Raw genomic sequence first — 26,475 nt, forward strand, 5'->3', positions numbered from 1 at the left:
TAGCTAACATTATATAAGGATGACCTCTTAGTCCTTCAAAGTTTAACAGAGCATAAAAGACGTTAACCTGATTTCACATGACTAGGGTATTGAGAAAAAGCATAAATCATCTCTTTTAGTTTTGTTGTTTCTGATGGACTCTCTCAAAACAACTAGAGGTAAAATTACTTGGGTTTTGTCTGTTCCAACTTGTTCAAACTGTTTTTCACTGAGTAGAAATCTTTAAATGAACTGAAAATGGTTAAACAATTGAACTTTTTGTTAACTTAGTTTGGGTGGCGGTATCTGCTTTCTGCATAGTGCTTTATTCTTTCTGTAACATTTTCAAAATTTCTGTTTCATTTGCTTTATCTCTTTGACCATTATGAGTTTCTTTAACGTTTTTGTCCTCATCCTTTTCTCTTTGAGCTTTTTCTGGTTGAATAAATCCTTCCTGTTTCGTTCCCAGCAAATGTTTTCTTTGATCTTAAATTCCTAAGCAAGTTGGGCAAAGTCACTGAGGCTGCACAACTCTTTATTTCTTCCATTTTTAACATTAGTATCCATATGTGTACCAAGTCTAGATAATGATGTCTACTTTCATACATCCCTCTACAATATTTAAGTCTGAAAATATTCTTTCATGTCATGTTAAAATAGATAATTCTAGTCTTCTCCTCTAATTAATTAGTGTGTTTCCACGTTCTGTATCATTAGATGCTCTTGTGTTTATATTTTGGTTGTTCCAACTACATAAATCTTCCATGAATTATGTAGACCTGTGAATACAGGTCTCTGGAAAGGCCCTTCTCTGTCAGTGAGTCAGTGACAATGACTACCATGCAGTCAGTCAGTGACTTCATGTTTAGTTTATTGTTCTTACATTTCTTAAGCTAAGCATCTTTAACATCATCTTTTCTGTCTTGTGGACATAGTTCCCCAGTACTTGCAAGCTGCTACAGTTCATACCTAAACTGGTCAGTGAAGTATGCATCTATATTTTTATACAGTTTACAAATGGACTGTTATTCCATTGTTAGTTGACCTGTAATATTTTTTCTTCCAAGGTAATCAGTATAATTCTCCCTTTTGCTATTCTTTTGAGAGTTTGTTTCCCCTTCCTTTTTGTCTTTTACAGATACTACTTGGCATTTTTTTCTGGTCCACAAGAACTAATGACCTTTACCCATGACCTTGCTAACATTTGCTTTCTGTTCTGAGGTTCCAGCCTGTGCTTTTTTCTCAGGTGAACTAGATCACATTTGAATTTGTTTGGACCTTTTCCTAGCATTTAGCTTGGGGTTCACAGTTTCTTTTTGAAACTTTGTTAAGAAATTTGCACCCAGAAACTTGGCACATTTTTTCTGAAGTATATTAGCCAACAAAAATAAAAGGTGGGGTAACTCTTCCTGCAAAGCTTGATTTTTTTTCCTGCCTTTACAATAACAGGGTTACAATGAAGCTAATACTGTTCTTCTTGTATTCACATGGTAATAAAACTTGGCAGTCTTTATAATGCTCTTCATTTATGCAGTCTGGTGAAATAGCTCAATCACACTTGGCTGCAGTTTCAAATTATGTTTAATGTGATCTGATAGTGGATTGCTGCTGACAAGTGGCAATCTCTTTCCACCTATTGTGGTACATTCCAGCTTTCCATGAAATTGAATAGAGGTGTGACCTTAGAATAAGTTGAATAATTTTGCTCATTTAACAGAAAGTTATTGTCCACAAATCATTACTTTCCTATGAGATCTTTTCATGTGGCTGGTGATATGGCTACACTGTTTGTCATCACATGAGCCATGGAGTTTCAGAAGGTCCATACCTTTGAGACACAGCCTGCAGTTAAATGTGGTTAAATACTATTAGAATTTTAAAATTGTCTGTATGACTATTTTTTGCAAAACACTGCCAGGCTTAGAGAAAAAAATCTTGAATTTAATGAGGATTGGAGTAGAACATATGTTGGCAAGTGAGTGTTTCCATTTCATCTCCTTTTATGTTGAAACTTAAGGTAGCTTCAACACCTTTCTTAGAGGAACAAAAAGTTGCTTGTTTACGAAGTTGTGATTCTTTTCTCTGTGACATTGCATCTCACTTTTCTAGAAAATTCTGTAAGCGCTGTTTTTGATCATATACTGGTTTGTTTGTTCAGGTGCAAGAGGGGCTGGTATTTAAAAATCCCTCTTTAATGTCTTAATTGTGCAGTTTAAGTATTTCTGGCAAAATTCATTTGTGCAGGAAGAAGATAATTTGATTTATACAATAAGTACATGCTCTTTATCACCTTTCTCACCTCACTGGTTTTATTATCTTGCTGCTTCTGCTGCATGTTTCACTGTTTCTTTCCAGTTTTCCTCTAGTTTCAGCATTAGTCACAGCCTACCTGTAATTATTATGCATGTGTTCCATAACCCACATCATGAGATGTATAGAAACATTACATATCCAACCCACTTAAACCCAACTTCTGTGACATGTTGGCAAAACAATGCCATATAGAAGGAGAGCACAGGCAGCAGTTCTGTAAGTTCATTTCCTGCTGAGGAACTCTGTACCACACACATATTATTTCCTTATGCCTTTAGCAATGCCCGTTTTTCAGAGTCCATGCTAATTGCTATTTCTCTGGTTACTACTTCACATCTTTCTGGTTTACTCCTCTGAGATGTGGGACAGGATGTCAGCTAGGCAACGAGTAAATTAACAAAGACTTCTTGAAATAGGGCCTCTATTATCAGTGAAATATAGAGCTCCATGAGGTAACTGCATCAAAATATCATTCAGTGTTTCTGGCATGCCTGTGTCTTTCCGTCTCTTGTTTGAAACAGGCACTGAGAACTAGGGGGGATATTACTTACTAAATCATCTGTTAATATGCTGGAAAGTGTGCTGGATTTTACTGCTAGATTACAAATAGCATTGCCAAACATGTATCTCTTACTTACCTGGAAGAATGTAAAATAGTGAGAGTGCTTGTTCTAGCAACATGACCTCTACTGCTTTTTCCTCTCTTTTTAATTTCCTGTTTTTTTACTGTCTATTTATTACGCTAATTAGTTTAATATAATTACTTTTTTCAATTCTTAGAATTCTTTTGGAAACAGAAATATCCTCACAAGCCTGAAACTATACACTAAGTTTTGTGCTAAAAGACAGCTCAATAGATGGATTGCTTTTAAAAATTATTGTAGAAAATACTGTGATTAAGACTTTTAATGTTGCCTTATCATTGCATATTTGACAGATGCAGAAAATGCAAATAATTCTAATGTTCTTCCACAGATTTCACTTTTGATACCTATAAAATTATGAGTAGAGCTGTTTTCAGTTTTAGTGAGGAGTTTATATCTGTTCTTTTGTTTAGCAATGCCTGTCATCCACTCTTTGGCCAATACAGCTTATTAGCTAACCTGAGTATTAGGTTTATTTAGGAACACCAAAGTTACTGTCTTCATTGCATTTAATTAATTTGTTTTGTACCATATTATACGCAGATGCCCAAGTGCAATAATGATCTTGATTTTTGATTGCGTACAATGCCTCTAGACATAGTCTCACGACAGGGCTGTGATTAAAGCACATCAATCAGTTGTAAACTGAGTTATCATCAGTAACACTTACGACTGAAGAGAGCACATTGATGCTGGGTTGGTTCACTCCCATTTACAGTAACGACTAGCGTGAAAATGCCGTTTTAGTAGCAGTCATTTTGTGTTCTTCCCACTGCCTACACTTCCCCCATTTCCCCTAATTGAAACTCTGTTTTGATGTGATCTTAGCTGACGCTGTTTCTGACACTGTCTTGTGCTACCATCGGTTTATTTTCTAGATGGGGAGTGATGGAGTTTTGCGCCTCAGTAGCTCCGCTCTAAATAACGAGTTCTTCGCGTATGCAGCGCAAGGGTGGAAACAGCGACTGGCAGAAGGTAACTCTCTGCTTGCTCTCAGGTCTGCCCAAGGTTAATTGTTTTTATGAAGAGTGTCTCTTTTTCAACATTTGAGAAATGCTTTTGGAATAGAAACTGTAATAGACCAGTAATTCAGCAAAAGAGAAATTGCTGATTCCATTTTGAATTTAGAGTACATTTTTGCAGCTTGCTGTGGCAGCTTATTTTGACAGTTGAAAAAAACCCAAGTATTTTCATCACTGTCAGCCTTGGAAACATGAATGCATGCAACTAAACCCTGGCAATATACCTTTGAAATACTGATGTTATATGGTAAATTAAATCTTTCTATGTCACTCTCCCTTTTGGTTTTCATCAATTTCATTTGGATTGTTGAATGATTGTGTCAGAAATCACTGTACATTATCATTGTATTTGTAATTTATAATTATCCATATTAAATTAATCCTTGACAACTTTTATTCAATATGTTAGTATTTGTTTTTTAGGAGAATTTACACCAGAAATGCAGTTGCGCATCAGACAAGAGATCGAAAAGGAAAAGAAAACAGAACCTTGGAAAGAAAAATTCTTTGAAAGGTTTTATGGTGAAAAGTAAGTACTGAAGCAAATAAAAGGATTTTTTTATATTTTCTTTTAGGAGGAAATGAAAATACAATTCTATGCTTCACATAGCACAGTCATATGCTGTAAAACTTAATAAAGCAGTTATCAAGAGCAGTCATTTCCCAATATAAGAAGTTGTGGGTAGAATTATAGTTGTGTGTCTGCACTTGCATTACAATTGCATTTTTTAAGAGTCATGTCATCCATAAAAATTCATTCCAAAGATGGCTTAAGACACAAGCATGTGAATATTTTTTAATTATCTTTTAAAAGATAGGATTAGGGAAACTCCTCCTTCCTGCAAAATGTAAATACAGCTTCTACAGATGAGAGGACCAGTAGCAATAATTCTGTAATATGTTTTAATTTGTTTTATTTTTTTCTAAGCTAGTTGCAAAGTTCCTAAAATCAAATAGAGTTTTTGATTTTTTGACCAAGATGGCCCATTGGCCTGAGAAAAATATATGACATAGAAAAAATGTTAGCTAGAGATGAATGAAAGTGATAATGACTAATTTAATTTTAGAAGTGAGATGCAAAGAATAAATAAATACCTTTCACTCGCTAAAATTAAATGGGATGAGTCAGCACAATTTCATTGATGATCATGATACAGAGATGGCATTCTTCAGCAGCTGAAGATTCAGTGTTTATCTTCATTTTGTTTAAAAAAAAAAATTTAAGGAGATTCACATCTTCTTAAAATCCAATAATTTTCCTTTTAGAAATTATTTTTAAAAGCCAATTCATCAATACTTAGAACTATATCTCTGTTTTTAAAAATACCACAAATTTATTATAAAGTATAAACTAGCTATTTAACACTTACTGATTTTTTTCTTTTTATTTTAAAGTATTTTTTAATTTTATCCCAGAACCACTGAATGGTAAGGTTGGAAGGGACCACAGTCACTCATCTGGTCCAAGCTTCCTGCTCAAACAGGGTCATCCTTGAGCGCATGGCACAGGATTGCATTCAGGCAGTTTTCCAGTGAGGGAGACACCACACTTTCTCTGGGCAATCCATGCCAGTGCTCTGTCACTGCATAGTGAAGTTTTACCTCACATTCAGGTGGAATTTCCTGTGCCTCAGTTTCTGCCCATTGCCTCTTGTCCTATTGCCTGGCACCACCAAGAAGGGCCTGGCCCCATCCTCTTGACATTCTCCCTTTAGGCACTTACAGAAATTGATGAGGTCTCCTTTCAGTTGCCTCTTCTCAAGGCTGAACAGGCCCAGCTCCCTCACCCTGTCCTCCTAAGAGAGATGCTCCAGCCCCTCAGTCATCTTTGTTGCCCTCCCCTGGACCATCTGTAGAAGCTCCATGTCTCTCTTGTACCAAGGAGCCAGAACTGGATACAGCTCTCCACTTGTGGCCTCACCAGGGCTCAGCAGAGAGGCAGGAGCACCTCCCCAGCCTGCTGGAATGCTCTTTGTATTCTTCCAGAATACCCATGGCCGTCTTGGCCACAAGGGCACTGCTGGCTCGTGGACAGATCCTTGTCCACCAGGACCCCATGTTCTTCTCTGCAGAGCTGCTTCCCAGGAGGTCAGCCCCCAGCCTGGAGTTATTCCTCCCCAGATGCAGGACCCTGCCCATCTCTCCCACCTGTCAGGGTCCTTCTGAAGGGCTGCACAGGCTCTGGTGTATCAGCCACTCATCCCAGCTTTGTGTTGTCAGTGAACTTGCTGAGGAAGTATCCACCCCTTCATCCAAGTCATTGATGAGTAAATTAAACAATATCAGGCCCAGTATTGTCCCCTGGGGGACACCAATAGTGACAGGCCTCCAAATACAGCCTGTGCCACTGATTATAACCTGCTGGGATCTGCCATTCAGTCAGTTCTCAGTTTATCTCACTGTCTACTCAATCAAATGTATGTGTTGCTAGATGCTTTCCCCGCAGTGTATTTTTTCTGCAGCACCTTATCTTTACATATAATGGAAATTCTAGGCTCTTAATGTGTCAGACTGTCTTATTGTTAAGTGCTTAATTTTTTAGTAAAAAGCTTTGAGACTTCAGTTTTAGTTCAGGTGTTGATCCTTTAAGTATCAAAAAATACTAATTAGGTTTTCAGATAAAGAACATAATGGCTTTTCATTATGCATGTCAAGAGAGAATCGGTGACCAACCTTTCATGGAGGAAAAGGCTGTGTAAGGTACTGGTAGAGGGTCTTCCGTAAGAAGTAAAAGTTTATTACCAGCAATGCAGGAGTTCTTCAGTCAAAAATTACTCTCACATGCACAGAGAATGATGCTCATAATTCTGCAGAGCCAGCAGTCCTGCTGTGCTGGCTGAATGCTGGATACCATGGTGCTTGGCAGATAATAGCTCAGTCTGTGATGATACATGTCATTTGGTTTCAGAGGTTTCTGACATCAACATTGTTATGCAAAATGTCATATTCCACATCATTTCCATTTTGACTGAAGTACTGAATCTGGTCCTCCCTGCCCTTTCCCCTGCTTGCATTGTTTCACTTGCATTCTTCTGCTTGGCTGTTATGTAGGCAGATGTACTTTGCTGACTTAAGTACTTTTCCTTATTGTTCTCACTGAATGGTAGCTTTTGCTGTAGCTTCCACCTTGTTTTGGTTCATGGGGCAGTCCTGTGCAGGGACAAGAGCTGGACTCGGTGATCTTGTGGATCCTTTTCAACTCAGGATATGCTGTGACTCCATGATTCTCTTACCTTTTTGCACTTTGGTTTTTAAACTAGCCTTCAGTATGATTGGGCTGTGTCTCTTTTCAGCTATGTTCATTTGACTGAACTAGCAGAATTTGTAAGCTTCCCTGAGCTATTTCTCACATGCGCTGTCTGCAAAATGAATCTGTCTTGCAGGCTAACTTGTTCACTTTACACAGTAGTATTTTTTGCTCTGACTTAAGTGAATTTGATCTTCTAATATTTACTACATAAGTAAATTCAAGTTTCACCTTCTACTTAGGGAAAGACTATTAATAGATGCAGAATCTAGAATCTCTGTAAGCATTTTTATGTGCTCCACAGTTGATCGCAATCAAAGACTTTAGAATGCTTTTTCCCTGTTAGCTCTAAGCCTTGCATCTTGTGTTTGCTCTTTTCTGTACCCAGGCTGTTTATTGTGACACTGTGAGTTGCAGTTTACTTTCATCCATTTTTGTTGTTTTTCCACTTCCTCATATTTGTTCATTTTTCCTCTCTCTGACTTTTTTCAAAATACAAAATCTTATTCTGCAGTCATTTATCTAGGATCAGCTAATGTATGTTGATAGAAATCCACATTCTTCTGGCTTGTTGCCCCAAGATTGCAAGGGTTATGCCCTATTTTGTCAATATATTATATCTTTTCTTACTTTTGAGAGCTACGTGTCAGGATAGTACTATCAGCTAGATCAAAGCTTTAATTTAGGTTAGACCTCCTCCAAATTTTATTGCTGATTTATATTTTTTTTTACTTTGGTTCTTTTTCCCCCCCAGTACTATTTATCACAGCACTAGAATATCAGCATTCATATATCCTTGAGTAGCTTTTTGAGTTTTTTTACTGGATGACTGAGTGCCCTTACTTCACCAGTTGAATCCTGTCCTTAGCAGTGCCATTGAAATCTGCTTGCTGCTGCACTCATATTTTTTGTGCTGTTTTGCAAACTTTGTGTGTCTTTTTCTCTAAGGGAGAAGACAGATCAGCTGTTTATTTTGCAATGAGAGTGCCTTAAACATGCTGATCTTGAGCCTGCTGCTTTAGAAAGCCTTTTTCTTCTGTTTCTTCTTCAACATAGTAGTATTTCCAATATTGAAAAAAATGATTAAGATTCAGTACATGTTCTGCTGGCCCTAATCTGCTTTATCTTATTTCCCTTACAGTTCTTTATCTTCAATACATTACTAGAATGTGTATATTTGTGTAGTGTCCGTGTGACAGTTTCATTCACCTTTATCCTGTCCTTCATTCCTTTGCTGATTTTCAGTCCATGAAGATAACCATCAAGCAGTATCTTTTCATGATGTAACCCAGCTAGAGAAAATAGACCATTCATTCAGTTTTCAGTAATGGAGTGGATTTCTTTTTCTCTTCCCATTTTCCTGAGATAACTTTGACTCCTTAACACAAGGAATTTTAGAGGAAGTTATTCACTAAAACCCTGGTAAACTAAACTTTACTCACCTAAACTTACAACCTGAATTTAGACCATATGGGGAACTTATAGTCTATACAGAAGAAAGGCACATCTGAAATGCACTCAGTGTGGAAATTGTGCATTTGCTGCTCTGAATTGCTCTCTAGAGGATCCTTCCTCAGCATATTGATGGCAAAGGGAGACTTTGTTCATTATTAGTGTCTAGTAGTAGGCAATGCTAATAATTAAGTGTGCTTTTTGGATGCCAGTTCCAGGCTGGGTTTGTTTGGGGGTTTTTTTCTTGTGTTTACAGCTCTCACTGTAATATATATGTTCAGTGTTTTTAAAATGCACAACCACAGATTTTGTCTTTTTCTGTGTTCTGTACTTTCATCTGAATGGGCCTTTGTATCTCTGTATCCTCTGGCTACACACTGACAAGCAATTTTGCTTCCATAGCTTCTGAATATCTTTTATGCTTGCTTGTTTCCATTTTATTATTTATTTTCTGATTAAATGATAACAGAGATCTGTTTAGTAGATTAGAAGATCCTTAAGACCATGAAATTTCTTTTAAGGCCTCCCACCAAGCTTTTGTGTATTTTCTACTATTATGGAATTGCTGAGGCATAAAGCCTGCTTGGAAAATCTTACTAAAGGTGCTCAGCATCTGTACTGCCACTGGCCTTAGAAGGAAATGAGGATGTCAGAGCACATACATTTTTTAAAACAATCTTTTTTTTTCATCTCTTGGCTTTCGTTTTGTTTTGGGTTTGTTTTGTTTTGTTTTTTTTTTTTAATGTTTCAGTTCTGCTGAATAAAACTTTATTTAAACTAGTATTGTCAGGATCAAAGATAAGAAAATCTTCAGAAGCATGCATAGTATACATGGTTCCTTTGCACTTCATCCCTGAGAATGAATGCATAGATTGTAAATATGTATCTTTGAGCTCCTTAAGAATGTTGAACTTCTTTCATATTGCTGGCTGTGTTGACCCTAAAAGCAGGAGAAGGAGGGAAAAAGGGATTTCCTTTACAACTGTTCCCACTAGAAGACGATGCAGTTGAGCATTTCTTCTGCAATGGATGCTGTACCAGTGTTGCAATATTGTGCTGGTATGTAAAAAAACCCCAAAAAATAAAAACAAAAACAAAAACAAAAAACCACCCAGGAATGTAGACAGAGAGATCACTTATATTAAAATATTCATAGTTTTTAACACTTCTAAGGAAATCTCAGCAGTTAAATTTCCAAAATAAATAAAACTGTATATAAATTAGTTAGCCACCACTTAAGCAAGCCACTATTTTAAACTAGAAAATATGTATTTTTTGGAAATAAAAAATATGGGTGAGAAAGGTTAGCCTATTCCCTTATCCTTTATGTGATGGAAATACCTATTTCAATTTCTGTTTTTCTTTAGGTTGGGAATGTCAAGAGGAGAATCAAAGAAGCTCACTGCAGTGCAGAGCAATGATGAAGATGAAAGCAATTCTTTGTGCAGATCTTCTGGCACACCTGGTCCTTCTAAGCAAGCAACCTTTGAGGATCAAGAGGAGAAAGGTGCTAAAGTTCAGCCTTTACCAGAGAGAGATTATAGTCCATCTCATTGTAGTATGGAGCAGGTTCCTGTCAAGGATCTAACAGCAGATTCTGAGGATATACTGATACCTGAAGAATCAGTCATTCAGGAGGAAATTGCTGAAGAGGTCGAGACAAGTATTTGTGAATGCCAGGAGGAGAACCATAAGCCAGAACATGAGTTTTCTGAGGAGTCTGTAAGTCCAGCTGGCACAAATGAGGAAACAGAGGCAGTACAGCTTGCAGACAGCACTGAGTCCTGTGTCATGATGAATGATGTGACTGATACTGTATCTCGCATTGAAATTAAAGTAGAGTTGAAGTCAGAATGCCCTCAGGAGGAGATGTCAGTTGTGATAGATCAGCTGGAGGATTGCATATCACCAGCACGATCAGCTTCATCCGCAAACTCTGTCAGCGGTACAGCTGAGAAGGATTCTGAGTCTGTAAAAGAGCTAATTGTGCCAGAAATGCAAAGTGCTGCTCTGGAAGGCTCCTTGTTCACTGGTGGAGGCATTGCAGTGGATATGGAGCTTCATAGCGACCCTGAGGAGCAGTTGTCTGAGAATGCTTGTGTTTCTGAAACTTCCTTTTCCTCTGGAAGTCCAGAAGTTTGTGTGGCCTCTCCTGGAGGAGACACTCAGTCAACTTCAGAGGAACCCTGTACTCCAGCATCTCTTGAAACAGCTTGCTCATCTGAAGTGTCCAGTTCTGAAAATACTGAAGGTGATATTCAGCAAAAGGCCAGTGATGAAAACTTGAACACACCCTTAATGTCGGAAATCTCTCCGATGTCCACCTCACCTGTAACCTCAGAAGCATCTTTGATGTCAAATTTACCTTTAACATCAGAGGCATCACCAGCTTCTAATTTACCTTTAACATCAGAAACATCTCCAATGTCTGATTTGCCTTTAACATCAGAAACATCTTCAGTATCTTCTGTTCTTCTAACTTCTGAAACATTTGTGACAAATAGTTTGCCTCTTCCATCAGAGATATCTCCAGTTTCTAATTCCCCAAGCAGTGAAAGACTTACTCTGCAACAAAGGAAATCACCGTGTTTGTTGGAAGACTCCCTTCCCACCCTGAAAGAAGAAAACTCTGTCATTCCTAAGGCGGTTCAAGAAGAGAATCTTGTTCAGCCAAAACAACTTCAGAGTGCCCCTGAAAATATGAAAGTTGGTCCACTAACAATTATACCTGATACTTCAGTATTGGAAGAGTCCCAAAGCAAAAACCTCAGTCATCAGCCATGTAAGACACATTCTGAAATTGAGAAATCCTACATCTCATCCATTCCAGAACACACTCCTCCAGAGGTCATCAAAAATAAAAATCACAGTGTTCAGCAAAGAGGTGACAAGAAAGGTACACTCTTGCCCTCAGAGGTGTCTGTCTTATCAGAAGGATCACTTGGCAAAAATATCGAATTGCTTCCATCAAAGCCACATGATAAACTATATACCTCATGTCTAGAGAAAGCTACATTCTCTGAAGTGTGCAGAAGCAAATCTCACAAGCTAACAGGCAGCTCCCAAAGTCGTCTAGAGAGTTCACATTCTTCCAAGTCTTTAGAACCCACAAAATCACCGGAAGCAAGAAATGAAAGTAGAGACCCAGAGATTCCAAAGAGGAAAACAGCAGAACAGCATGGTTTTGGAATCTGTAAAGAGAAGAGAGCTAGAATAGATGATGATCTGCCTAATCGTAGTGCTTCATCAACAAGTCCATCTGATAAAGAACAGCCACCCAGAGAGGAGCCCCGAGTTCCACCCTTAAAGGTAAAGTAATGAATAAACAGGGTGGCTTGGAAACAAAATGTTTATTATGTCCCTCTATGAACTGCATACAGGCACAGTACATGGTATATTTTTGGGGGATGTGTAAGGGTTTTTTGTACTGATGGTTTTGCTTTACTATTACATTTCCACGATGCCAAATTACTTCTGATACAGATATATCTGCAGTTGTTCGGTAGGGGTCTTTGCTAAAAGATTGATTTTATTTGTGGCAGAGCTCTCCAGGACCCATTGGTTTAATCCAATTCAAGGTCTTCCCCACCACTCGCATGCAGCACTTGTCTTTCTAGTGTTGTGCTTGTTCCCATCTGTATTTTGTGCTTGTTCTTCTGTGGATGTCTTCCCCAGCAAGCAATAGGCTGAAATGTAAGATTTCCCTGTAGAATTAACTGGAAACAGACTTATCAGGGGGAAGTATCTGATTTATATATATATATAGATACCTTTGTTAATGGCAAAGCAAAGGGCAAAAAAATATACCACCTAAGCAAACACTTGTATGTGTATTATTCTGCTATGTAAGAAAGTATATTTCAGTTGAAAAGGTTTTTTTTTCATAACAGAGAGTTCTGTAGATTCTGTAGTTATATATAGGCTCAGTGTTTCGAGCCTTTTAATTTAATACTTGATGACATCAGCCAAATTTAAGATCCAATTTACTGTATTTAAGCCATTGACTTTGCAATACTAGTTCCTGATTATTCAGAAATGCCCTTTTCTGCATTTATTTTTAACTTCTGCAGTCACTGAACATTGTTAATATGGCTGGGAGGGCAAATAGACTAATAGGCTTTAATCACTAGTGCAGAAGCATATTTCAGATAATTTATTTTTAAGAGCAGTGATGCAATTGGAAGTTAGCCCCGTTCTGAGTTTAGTGATATTTTTTCATATTTGGAAGGTTCTATCTAGCCTAATAAATTCTAATAACTCTCTAAGCATAAAGGAAATAGATCACTAGGGAATAAAGAAAGGTCATTACTATAATAATAATAATAAAAAATAACCAAGCACTTAGAGCTCTAGGAGTTCTGGTAATGCAAAGTGGAAACTGAAAAGAGTTGCTGCTGAAACTGAAAGCAGAAGGTTTTGAAGAATTGTGGGCAGTATGCTTTTTGTGTAAAAATTCTAGTATGGTTTTTGTGTAAAAAAAATTTGGCTCTTGTATCACCTCACCAACAAACCCCTATCATTTGTAATTAAAGGCAGAAAAAAGAACTCCAGTTCTTCTAAGTCATTCTGTTGTATGGCTGTCACTTCCCATCATATCTTATGACTGCTTTTTCTACAAATACTACCTAGTTTTCTACTCAGTTTCTTTCAGAAGATAAGTCATAGCATTAACCACTAAGTCCTATTGCTAGAGACAGCCAGTAGACATATGTCCATTTTAAGAAATTGATTTTTTTTCCAACCTTGGGGTATCCTGAGAAAGTGTATGAGTTACAAAGTGGTTCCAAGATTCTTAATCCTGAAAAACTATATGCCTAATTGGAAACATCCTAATAATTCCAGATTTTACAGGTTATTATTTTACTTAAAGTGCTAGGTATTTAAATTTTTAATATTTGTGGGTTTACTATTTATAGTCTTGAGGATTAAATTTTTGAAGTGCAGTAATGTAGGAGTTATCCAGGGTTGTACTAAAGTGAGTCTCTTAAAAATGCAAGTGAGGAAAGAGAAGGCATATCCTTTAGTGATTTACTTCTTTTACACCTCTTAAATCCTCGTGGAAGTTGGAAAACAGGCTCAGTGGAGATACCACTACATCCTGTCTAATGGCAAGATTTGTTGTCTGGTTTATAAGCAAAACACAGGCTTAATGACTGGTGACCAAGGAGAAGGGCACTACATGATTGTTAATTTTCATATGTTTGCAGGAAGGGGTTGCTTGCAGGTTCTTGTCCAGTATCACTGCACGAGGCTTGCAGATCATCTCAGGTAGATGCACTGAATATAAAACAGGTCTGACAAATTGTATCTGATAAGCATCATGTTGTCATCCAGTTCAATCTGTCTTCCTGTCAGAAGGATCAGTGTGAGTAGGCTAATACATGTGTCAGTTATCCACGCTGGAGGATGATAAAATATTGAAGCATAAATATCATTAAGTTTTAGCAGGTTTTTGTCCACCTGCATTGAACAGTAATTCCTTTCATTACCTGACCCTCTGACCCTTAAAGTGACAGCTGGTTATTTTGGTGAGTCGATGATCTCATTAAAATTTACTGGGTTTTTTTTTCTTTTTCTTCCTTTAGATTCAGCTTTCAAAAATTGGACCACCTTTTATTATCAAGAGCCAGCCTGTTTCTAAACCAGAACCTCGAGTTTCCCCAAGTACATCAGTCAGCAGTGGGAGAAACACTGGGGCTAGAACTCTGGCAGATATCAAAGCAAGAGCTCAGCAAGCAAGAGCCCAAAGAGAAGCTGCAGCTGCAGCAGCCGTGGCAGCAGCTGCCAGCATAGTCTCTGGTGCAATGGGGACCCCATGCGAAGGTGGAAAGACAAGAACGCTGGCACACATCAAGGAGCAAACAAAGGCCAAGCTATTTGCAAAGCATCAAGCCAGAGCTCATTTACTCCAGACTAATAAAGAATCAAAGTCACAGTTCAGCTCAAAGGAAAGTAGTACCTCATCTCTGGAGATACCAACGACTACTGACACAAAGATTGAAGGTTCTACTGGTGTCATTATAGTTAATCCGAACTGCAGGTCCCCTAGCAACAAGTCTTCTCATCACCGTGAGACCACCACTTTATTGCAGCAGTCCCTTAACACAGCTACATTACCAGAAACTGCTACTGAGATTTCTGTGCACAGTTCTGATGAAAATATACCTGTGCCACAATTGTGTGAGAAAATTATTTCATCTACCTCTACTGAAAGTAACAGTGTGCCAGTGCTTTATAATAAAAGTTCAGTCTCTGTGTGTGTTTGCAGCACTGCTATGTCTGGAGCAATTAAAGAACTTTCTTTTGCAAGTTCTGTTGATAAATCCTCTGTGTTAATGTCTGTTGACAGCGCAAACACAGCAATTTCAGCCTGTAACATAAATATGCTGAAAACCATCCAAGGGGCTGATACTCCATGCATAACTGTTGGACCAAAATGTATTGATAACAGTAATGTACCGGTCTCCATAGACAACACAGTCTTACCAAACGCCATCGATGACAAAAGGTTGCCAGTACCCAGTAGCAATGTGAAAAACGTGGTCTCCGGTCATTATGCCACTGTGCCAGCTTCATCTATTGCAAGTAATTTGCCAAATCATCTCTCTGGTAGTTCTGTACTGATTCCCCCAGTGGGGACTACCAACAGATTCCCTTCTGATAAGATAGCCATAACCAGGTGTAGCGAGCAGAGCACTGTCTCCATCCACACTACCGTCAGGTCAGCTTTAAGTTGCAGTGAGGCCCTTGCAGCAGCAGATTCTGTTCCAAGGCCACCTATCTCAATGTTTACTGGTAACATGGTGACAATAAGCTCTTATGATAACGCTAGTAAATTGAATGCTGATCTCTTAGAAAAAAGCTCTGGAGCACGAAACCGGATGGATCTCTCTGGTAAATCTCATCCACTGAGCTTTACACAAACTGCCATGAATAGGTCTATACCTTGTAAAGTCATTGTTGACCACACTACGAACCAGAACTCCAGTCTGTCACTTTCTTCCTCTATTGAAAACGCAGAGAACAGCATTGACCTGCAGAGCAGACCTGTAAGGACAGAAGCTGCCTTACAAAGTATAGCTTGTCCTCAGGTGTCTGTCATAAGCAGGCCTGAAGTAGTTGCTAATGAAAATCTTGAGCACAGTTCCAGCTTTATTGCCATTACAGCAAAGCAAGACAGCAAAAACTTGCAGGCAGGTTGTTCAAGTCTTCGAGAAGTGCCTCTTGCTCCTCAAGATAAATTAATTGAGGTGGTTACTACCAGCCAAGGCTTTGCTGAGCAGCTAAGAGGTCCTTCAGCACTGAAAAATGAAGCCAATGCTGCCTGTGCCAATCAGTACAACACTAACAATAGAATTTGTTGGCGTGATGAGGAGGCAATGAATACAGACCAGCCAGTGGTCAGCCATCTTACCTCTGGTAAGCATAAGGAGTATGCAGAGCAAAACTGCTTGAAAAATGTCAAAAGCGAACCTTCCAGTTACACACAAATGTCAGAACTGCAATCCAGGAGTCTTTTGACAAGCATTGCTGTTCCTGTTAAACTGGAAACTAATGAGACTGACAAGTGCTTCAGGATGGACACCGAGGATTTTACAGGACCTGAAATGCCTGCCCAGACTGCAGAAATAGCCACGAGTGTGCAGCCACCACAGACCTCCAAGACATCCATCACGGACTCCATGGAAGACTCCCTGTCCCTGTCAACAGAAACCCTGAAGAGAGTTACGAGTGCCGGGGGCTCTAGCTGTCGCTTGTCGTCAGTGGAGGCCAACAATCCCTTAGTGACACAGTTACTGCAAGGCAATCTGCCTCTAGAAAAAGTGCTGCCGCAGCCCAGATCAGGAGCCAAACTGGAAATTAACAGGCTTCCCTTGCCTTTGCAAACTACCTCAGTATGTAAAACAGTAGTGGCTGAGAGAAATATTGTTGAACATGCTTCCAACTCTCCTAATCCAGATGGTAAAGGATTTACAGCAGGCAGCATAGCCCCGCTACAAATCAGAAAGCGTGAAAACCATCCGAAAAAGAGGATGGCCAGGACTATAGGGGAACATGCTCAAATTAAATGTGAGCCTGGGAAGGTGTCAATGGACACAGATGTTAAAGTGGCTCCTTGTGTAATTAGTTCGAGCATGAATCAGCTAGGGCACGGACAGCCATTTAAGCAGGAGTGGCTTAACAAACACGCCATTCAGAGCCGGATCGCTCACAGCCCAGAGATCAAGCAGCAGAAGAGACCATTGCCTTCATGCAGTTTCCAGCAGAGCTTATTTCACATTGATAAAAATGGCAGCTTTCATGCAGAAGCCAGTACCTCACATAGACAGCATTTTTACCAAATGTCCATGGCTGCAAGAGGCCCCATTCCTACAGCAGCTTTGTTGCAAACTACTTCAAAAGGCCCACCTGGCTGCAACTCATTTGCTTTTAGCAGACACCTGGAACAGAAGGGTTTGGGAGACGTGAATATTTCTACAGCAGCTCACCAGCTGAGGCTAGGAAGTGTGTTTTCCCCTAATATTCAAATTAAGGAAGGTGATGACATTGCCAGTGCCTCTCAAACTCTGCAGAATAAAACATTAGTGCATCCCCCTGCTCCCCCTCCGCCCCTGCCACCTCCTCCCCCTCCTCACCCGAATGCAGAAGTCCCCTCTGATCAAAAACAACCGACAGTTACTATGGAAACCACTAAAAGACTTAGTTGGCCTCAGCCAGCAAGCATCTGTAGCAATATAAAATCTGAACCTATTTCTTTTGAGGAAGGTTTAAGCAGCAGCTGCGAACTGGGCATGAAACAAGCTTCCTATGATCAGAACGAAGTAAAAGAACAGTTAAAAGCGTTTGCATTAAAAAATGCAGATTTCTCTTCCTATTTACTTTCTGAGCCACAGAAGCCTTTTACCCAACTTGCTGCTCAGAAAATACAGACGCAGCACCCACAGCAGCAGCAGCAGCAGCAGCTCTGTGGAAATTATCCAACAATACACTTTGGTAGCACAAGTTTCAAAAGGGCAGCATCTGCAATTGAGAAATCGATTGGGATTTTAGGAAGTGGTTCAAACACTGCCACAGGCCTGTCTAACCAGAACGCGCAGATCCCGGTTCAGAAATTTGCTGACAGCAGCAACGCCGATGAGCTGGAACTGAAATGCTCCTGCAGGCTGAAAGCCATGATTGTGTGCAAAGGCTGCGGAGCCTTCTGTCATGATGACTGCATAGGGCCTTCCAAACTGTGTGTAGCTTGTCTGGTGGTGCGGTAGGATCTCAGTCAAAGATGCAGTATCCCTTAGAAATGTGGGAGAGCAGGACAAAGGAACAGAGAAATTGGAACAGTTTAGACCACTAATGGTTTGCAATTAGTGGATTGATTTTTATTTTTTTTTTAATGTGGTTTTTTTTGGTCTTTTTTTGTTTTGTTTTCTCCCACATGGTGCTTTCAGAACTTAGTTATTCTGCCTGAGTGCCATTTTCTGGGAAGATGAGGAGACCTGTAGAAGTAGTTTAAAAATAAGATAGCCTTGTTACTGAGGCATTTATGAGCTCTCTTCCTGTGCTAAAAAGAAAAAGAAAAATGCATTAATGCATGTAATTCGTAGCTTCTATTTATTTGCACAAAGTGCAGCACATTTTTTCTCCACTGTCGGATATTTGATATGAGCTGCCGGTTAAAGATCAGTGGAAGAATAGCACTGTAAGAAGTGGAGTAACTATGCATAATGAATAACACACTGAATAGCAGCTGGTGTGAGCGGGGTTGTGGCAAGGTGTGGGGTGCCGACCATTGTAGATTCTATGTCAGTTTGCAGTCTTTCTGCTGACAAGATTGTTTTCTTCAATTGACTTTCACTATCGAGGGCTAAAATATAGTCACTTCACCTAACAAAAGAAATTTAAAAGAGGAATTTAGATGGTTAGAGAAGTTTCCTTATGTGCCTGCCAGGGACTGTGGAACTCAAATCTTACTCATCATCTCTTCTTTGTTGATTCCTTGAGGAAGATTTGTATATGTGGTGAGTTAGTGGGACGGACACTGGAAACACATTGGCTTCAGCAGAGTCTGGAGAAGGTAACTAATCTGCTGGAGATTAGAAATCTCTTTTCTCTTCCTGTTTCTCACTCAAATGGTCTTTATTTGTATTTGTCTCTCTAATGTGTCCACTAGGTTTGTCAGTCCCAAATATATATAAAATTAAGGTCAGACATAGGTCATTGGTTCTCGAGGTTGTAGTCTTTTTGTGGCCTAAAAATGATGCATTTTTCGGATGAATGAATAAGGAAAGATTTTAATTGCATATTGGTTGAATGTTATCTTATAATTTCTTTTTCCTCTTATGTGAGTTACTTTATTTAAATAACATCTGACGGTTTTGCCATTTAAAGTAATTCTTAGAAGTACTTACAACACTGACTTTTTTTTCTCCTAAAGAAAGTCAGACCCCTTTTAGAAATTTGGAAGCAAAGTGTATTTTTAAAAGGGATACTGCATCTTTAAAGTAACCTTCAGTAGTTATCCAGTACTGTATTTACATTCAGGACTATAGCTGCATTCCAGATGTGCTAGCCACCATAACAGCAGAAAAGAAAAACGGTGATTTTGGAGTCCTATTCACCTAAAAGGAAAATATTATAAAGGGATAAAGCACATGCAGTTGCTGGGGAGATGACAACACCTTGGTTTTTTCTTTACTCCCACTTCAAGAACACAACATGTGGAGTTCAATTCATCTGCCAATATGTGGTTGGGTCTGCCCAAATGTCAGCATCAAGAGAAACAGGTTTTATTTACCATCACAGTAGAACCTCACTAATCCAAAGCCTGCCCAAGAAAACTGATTTTCCTTGCACAGGTTTAAGAGAGCAGTGTAATAAGAATGTGTGAGATGTAAGACTGCTTGGTTTCATCGTGCAGTGAACTGTTGCATTCTGAAGTACAAATGTGAATGATAGAGCTACATTTAGGAAAGGAAAAGTATGCTGTATTTTAGAACATACTTTTTTTGTCTGATCTTTGTGGGCTTTTCATCAGCTGTAACCAGTCTCTCTGACTCGGGGGCATATTAGTGAGGTTCTGCTGAATGAAGGAACCATATTTATTTTCTTGCGGGACCATTTTCACAAACATGATAAATGCCGTTTATTGTCTTAAAAGTGAGCTGGAATATCTACAACATACATTCCTGTCATAGGAAGCTCTATGGTGCACCTTGATGTTCTCTTTTATTGTAATTAGCAACATATCAATATTATTTTTGACACTGTGTGGTACAAAGGCCATTTGTAATAACTAACAAATTTGTTGCTGATACAATAATACTTTTTTTTTTCTATACAAAAGTGCTCCTTAAGATGACATGTGAACTAAGGAACGGCTTCTCAGCACTTTCAGGTCTTCTGGTAGGAAAATAAGCCAGCCAAGCAAAAACCTAAAAGTAACCAAGTGAAAATCAGCATCCACTTCTATGCCAGCTGCTGGTGAAACAGCAACTGGGCAATACTCATGAGTAAGCATGAGTGTAGTCAGTTAATGTATATCAGATTCATAGTTGAGGAGCCTTTGTATTGGAATTGTATTGCATTGTATTTATACTTGGTAGAGCTAGGATCTTCTATTTAAAAAAAAAAAAAAAGAGCAACCAGTCTTAGACTTCTATTTACCTATGTTTATATAAGCCTGCTGGGAATCCTTATTTCTAGCTCAGGTTTTCCTGTCCACAGCACATAAGTCAATATTTGTTTGTACTTGCATCTTGAAATAGTTCTTGTATTGACTGACATAATACAGAAATAAATTCCGGCCACAACATAGTTTTCCTTTGTTCGAAGGGTAAGAGTGTGACTAATGTGGCAGGTCACTCATTCATGTCATGTTGTCATTTTTGTATCAGGATTGCAACTTGCATGTGTGAGGTCATGGTAAAATGTATTTTAAATGGCATTAGAGTGGATGGTGCTATGTTACATTACACAACTGACCAAACTCTTCCATAGTGCAGTTCCACTCCTTTAATTTTGGAGTCATTGGAGATGCACCAGGACTAAATTCAAGCAATTAGTTAGCAACAGTGGTGAAGTGTTGTTACGGATAAGGTTTAGGGTATGAAAATACTCAAAAGCAACCGCGGTGATGTGAGAGCCTGATTGAATCCTAGCATGACTGAAAACCTTACATGGATTTTGGTATCACACAAATGCTTAGGGGAGAGTGACCCTAGGCCTTTGGTAAGAACAGTCACATTTAGACATTATTTTTTAATTACTCCTTTTTCTGTTGTTGTTTGATTGTTCAGGCTCAATGTCATTGTGTTTTCTAATGACCATGCCGTTTGCACCGTGGGTTGTTAATAGTTTATGCACTGAAAAGTGGTGGAAGAATTACTTAAGAACACACTGCTCTGTGTTTGTGTGTACGTACGTATGTGTCCCAATGTCCAGCATGTATAATTTACCTTTTTTTTTTTTAAATCTCCAAAATTGTCCCCTTACTTCTACCCCTGGAGCAGCACTTTTGGGTGAGAGGGAGAAACGCTTTTTTCTTTCCTCCCTCTTTGTTGTTTTACTTGCATACCTGTGAGATATGCAGATAACATTAGGGCATTTGCAGTGAGTATGTTTGTGTGTTTCTGTTCTGAAATAATTTTCCAAGCAGAAACTCCCTTTGAAATAATGTTAAAAAAATAATTAAGAAATGGTGAACTGGATGCTCCCTGTTTGCATTTTATTTATCTGCTGAGACCTAGTACATGAAATAGCATTTAAAAGACAAAAATAAAGGTTGAGCCATAAAGCAAAAGGTATATTCTCTGTACTATAGACTTTCTTCTTGAGGGTGGTGCATGTTGTCAGGGTAAGCTACAGAACGTGCAGATGGTTTTTCAGGGCCCTGCAATTCCTTGCACAGTTTTTAAACTGGTGCATATGGTGCTTTATAATGCAATTTCTGAAGTAAAATTACCTTATGCTGCACCCCCTTCCCCTTATGAACACACGCACAATTTCAGAATCGTTATTGTAGCCTCTGGTTTAGCAGTTTCTCCAAGGTGTGGTGAAGTACCAGGATAAACACTCGAGATGAGCTGAGAAGTGTCACCAAAAGGGATCATTTTAGCTGACGCACATGAAGGGCCCTGCTCTGAACACTGAATGACTTCTGCAGTCTCCTGGCAGCAGCGCACCGGCTCATCTTCCGTGGCTCTGCGGAGCTCCGGGGGGGAGGCAGCGAAATATTCAGTGGCTTTATCATGGACCTGTGTAGCTAAATGTTTCTGAATCTATGAAATCCTGTTGTCTTCGGTCATCATGCTTTGTCACTGTAAAACCAACGAAAAGAAAAAAAAAAGCATTTTTTAGTCTAATTTAAGGAGCTGCTTCTTTTATAGCACATAATATTTCGCTTTGTACTATATTTGATAGTTAAAGAATAATTTAGTCCGTAGAATAACTTTGTTGTATTTGTACTGTTCATGAATGTTACAAGAAAAGTGCTTTACTTTGTTGCCATAATTCTCTTGTACTGCTGTAAAATATTTTTTCTGCTTTATGGAAACTTAACTCAGTTCACATTTTCAGTACAGGGTTTTTTGTGTGTATGTAATTTTTTTTTGTCAGTATTCTGAATGTTTACATCTGTTCAACATTAGCCATTCTATGCCTTTATAGGGCAGTATTACTCCTGCAGTATAACAGCAATGTGAAATCCACTCGTACCTAACATGCATGAGAAATACAGATTTATTGGGGAGATCCCTAACATGCATAATACTTTTTCTATCTGCATTCAGTGAAGTAAATACCCTCCTTCAGTCCTCTACCAAAGAAAATGTTATCCCCACAGGACAAGCTCAGAAAGTGGTTCTCTGAATTTTCAGAAGGGGGTGTAGTTGGTTTCAGCAAGATTGCTACAGTTTAATGCTGTTATGCTTTGCTTTGTTACCCCACCAGATGTGACTGGGTGAAACAAGCATTTTAGCAATTTTTTGTGTTTCAAGACAGTGTTTTGTTTAGAATTCAGGGATCATGCTTTCTTTAATGGTGCTGTTTGTTTTATTATTTTTTTTAAGAAAACAACCTTTTGTTGCCTACAGAAATGACCATTCACAAAACCATAAATTAATAAAATAATTTGTCTTCATAACTTTTCTCCCTTTCCTTTCCCCCTTCCCTGTCCCTTGAAAATAACAACTTGGACTTCAATATTAAAATATTCTGGAAAAAAATAAAGAGATAAAATAATATTTGTCATTTGTTTATTTATTTTATGTTCAGTGCCTTAGGCAGGAGATCCTCCTTGTGCACGTCCGTTGTATGTACAGGTTGGTGAACTAGAAATGTGAGAGAGAAATCAGCCCTTTGTAAAGGATTTTTCAGTTACAATGATGTAAGGCACAGTTTGAATGAATTCTGATGTAATTCGAGTATTAATCATCTTATACTAGTAAAATAAAACCAGGTGTTGTATACTAAGTTGTTTAAGTACAATAGTTTGTGGATGAAAGGGATTATCTTACTTCAGGTAGTTTATGCTGGGTGTATTTTAGTGCTTTGCCTCTGTCTTCAACCCCATCCAGAATATCCTTCACAACAGCAACCATCCCAGCATGCACTTCCCTGATTTCCCATTCCCACAGCAGAAGAAATTAAATGTCCATGGTGCATGAAAGGCAACTAGTCCAAGTTATATTTCTCAAAGCAATTATGTCTTCAGTTGTGGAAGGCCTTTCTGAGAAGGCCTATATAAAAACTAGCCTTTATATTAAAATGTAAAAAACCACAACATTTTCATCATGTTAATCTGCAAAGAGAGATTTGAGTACTGATGGTGAGGGTGCAAAATGTTGCAGGATGAACAACAAACAGCTTTTTCACAAGCTTGCTTGCCAATATCCCAAACACCATCTTTTTTCTAGCCTCCTGTCATTATTTCAGATGTGTTACCATCTGAGGGTCTTGTTAGCAGCAGATGACAGCCCTGTCTGCCAAAATCTGTCCAAACGCAGAAAGAAGGCAATATCAACCTCTGTAATTTATAATTCAGTGATCTTTTCTTCATATCCAATACCCATCTAGCAAACCTCCTCAACATCTACTGTCATGCAGATAATTTAACTTAGTTTGTTCTGGTTAGAATTGGGGTTTTTTTGGGACCAGTTCTGTTTCTGGCAGTAACAGCTTTTTAAAAATTATTTCATTTTTCATCTAAGCAATGTCATTTAAATAATTTTGTTAAAGCTGTACTAGCTAAATATTAACTTTTGTCCTTTCCTTAATTTTAAACGTGTAAAATAATTTTTTGCATTTTTATTCCATCTTAAAAAATAAGTATTCATTTTTTCTGAGTGGTTTTCTAAGGACCTTGCAAGTTTTGCGAGGTGAAGCCTTGTGATTGCTTTTATGTCAGCCCTACCCTGGCGGTTCAGCCAGCAGATGGCATCAGGAGAAAACAGGCTGCTGTGGTCTCCGAGCATTCCTGTCCCCCAGCAAGAGTGCACAGCACGGAGAAAGCCTGCTGCTGATTCAGAGGGTTTCTAGCTTTGTCTTCCTTTCGTGCAGAGCTTTAGCTATAGTAAAAACAAGCCTTCCTTCCCCCTCCCCAGTCCTGGAACTTGGCTTTCAGTAGAAATTATGCCCTGAAGCTCACATCATCCCTTCCTGCTCTTGGCACTGTCTGAGTCGTGCAGTCTGGAATTGAAGTAATGATACACTGGAAAAAATTCTTCCCCAGGCCAGAGACACGGCTTTTTTTTTTTTTTTTTTTTTTTTTTTCCACCCAGCAGTTTCCTTTGTCACTCATGGATGAAGAGCAGCAGAACAAAGTTCTTTGTATTGAGATGCTCCACAGAATATAATGTGAAGATATTAGCAAAGCTTGGTGTGCAGAGGGTATGCTGTTATCAAACCTTTGCTGGATAGCAAGCTTGCAGTAGAAGGACCATCAGGCATGGAATGGAATGGTTTTGGTTGGAAGAAATCTTAAAGACCATCTAGTTCCAACTTCCCTGCCATGGGAAGGGACACCTTCCACTAGACCAGGTTGCACAAAGTCCCATCAGCCTGACCTTGAACACTTCCAGGAACAGGGCATTCACAGCTTTTCTGGGCAATCTGTTCCGGTATCCCACCACCATCACAATATAGAATTTCTTGTTAATATCTAATCTAAATCTACCTAAATCTAATCTAAACCTATTCAGTTAAAATATCTTGGAGCACCACCACCTTGGAGACAGCTTTCCATGCTGAGGAAGGTAGATAGTCACATGTTACCTGCTGGTAACTGCTTATGGAGGCAGAGTGCATTATTTGGACAGCTGGGTTTTTATAGAAGCTGAGCTTGACATAGAAATAAAGCCACATTCATTGAGATAATTCAGGAACCTGGACATCGGCACTCTGCAAATACATAGAAGGCACTGATAAGAGAAGCTTGTATCTGTTAAATGTCAGGCACTTGATTTTAAGTACTGAAGGTTCGTGCTCAGAGCTTGGGAGATGTCTTCTTGATTCACCATCAGTGATGATATCAACAGTTGTTTCACATAGACATGGGGGTAAAATACCTGGATTGTACTTTTTGGAAGCTGATGACACTGGATAAATGTGAGTTTCTATGTACAGGTCACCTTTGTGTTCTGTGTATTTTGTCCTATCTTGTAGAGCTTATTTCATCCATCAGTTTTATCTCCATGTCTTTCCAACAAAAATTGAGAGCTTTCTTCAAATATCTCTGGCATCCACATGCATCTGCCAGCAGGACAGAGAATAGTTTAATATCCCACATAAGAAAAAAACAGATTTGGGAATACACTGATTATACTGGATAGTTGGCTTCTATTAATAAGAAATCATTGCTATATTGAGAAAAAAAAATGACTGTTGATATCAAAATAAAGGGGAAGATGTAAGGGGTTTTTAAAATATTGCTCCTTGTGCTCCTTGCTGTAGTCTTATTTTCTTCTGATTCCCAACTGCTCAGATCCACTCAGCAAATTACTTTTTCATTCCCCTTGATTGAGAATTCTCAGCCCAACATCTGTTGTGCAGAATCTTTGCTACCGCTGTGTGCATTTCTGGCATTTAAAGGAGCAAATCTGGACAGTGGTGGACGGACTTGTACGCAGTGCCTCAATCTTCACTCATTTACCTCCGCATTGTGCAGAATAAGATGGAGTCTTTGGGGAAAATAATGGAAGTAGCTGTGGAAATGTGGAAATGCAGTAACACACGTTCCTCGACTTCTTTTAGATTATTGAGTGAAAATGTCCACGCCTCAGATTTTGAATGAGGGTGAGCAGGAGCTGACCTGCAGGAGTCAGAACAGACCATCATTCCAAGTTCCCAGAAGGGAGCATTTACAGTTCAGCAAGTCCAAAGTGTCCTCAAAATATTATGAAAACAGAACCAACAAAGATAAAATCGTATAATTTTTAAGGCTGGAAAATACCATCCAGTCCAACCCAGTGTCAGCCTAGTCCGTCACAGGAAAGAAGCATGGATAATGAGATAGCATGAGACTAGAGAAAAAGAATCCTAGTTGCATTTTTGGAACAAGTGGTCCTGCCAATTGTTTTAATTTTTTAGTATTGCAGAATTGCAAGCATTAAGAACAACTTTTGTAGCTCTAAATTCAGAGAGAAATTGAAATATTTAAGGAAAAACAGGTCCACATCTAGTCGATATGATAAAATTACGAAAATTCATGGCTAGTTCCTTAAAAACTATGTTTGAAGGTATTTTTCTGGTTATAAAATTTAAGTTAGTATATGATCAACATTATTCAAATTGATGGTCTTTGTTTAGATTTTCTAAAATAGGAATTTCA

General features: G+C 38.8%; 1 protein-coding gene across 8 annotated transcripts in view; it reads left to right on the forward strand.

Moving 5' to 3' along the window:
* ASXL3 (ASXL transcriptional regulator 3) overlaps nucleotides 1–22,896 on the forward strand; it is a 127,505-nt gene extending 104,609 nt beyond the window's left edge. For 6 of the 8 annotated variants that reach the window (XM_038127191.1, XM_038127194.1, XM_038127190.1 and 3 more), the window contains 4 exons: nucleotides 3,815–3,911; nucleotides 4,382–4,487; nucleotides 10,025–11,966; nucleotides 14,243–22,895. In XM_038127191.1, coding sequence (XP_037983119.1) covers nucleotides 3,815–3,911; nucleotides 4,382–4,487; nucleotides 10,025–11,966; nucleotides 14,243–17,920 — 5,823 coding nt within the window. In that variant the 3' untranslated portion in view covers nucleotides 17,921–22,895. Of the gene's footprint in view, nucleotides 1–3,814; nucleotides 3,912–4,381; nucleotides 4,488–10,024; nucleotides 11,967–14,242 lie in introns of all 8 variants that reach the window. The other 2 variants (XM_038127192.1, XM_038127195.1) reach the window with 1 other exon arrangement.
* The last annotated feature ends 3,579 nt before the right edge of the window (nucleotides 22,897–26,475 follow it).

Source organism: Motacilla alba, chromosome 2 (assembly GCF_015832195.1).
Source record: "Motacilla alba alba isolate MOTALB_02 chromosome 2, Motacilla_alba_V1.0_pri, whole genome shotgun sequence".
Lineage (NCBI taxonomy): Eukaryota > Metazoa > Chordata > Aves > Passeriformes > Motacillidae > Motacilla > Motacilla alba.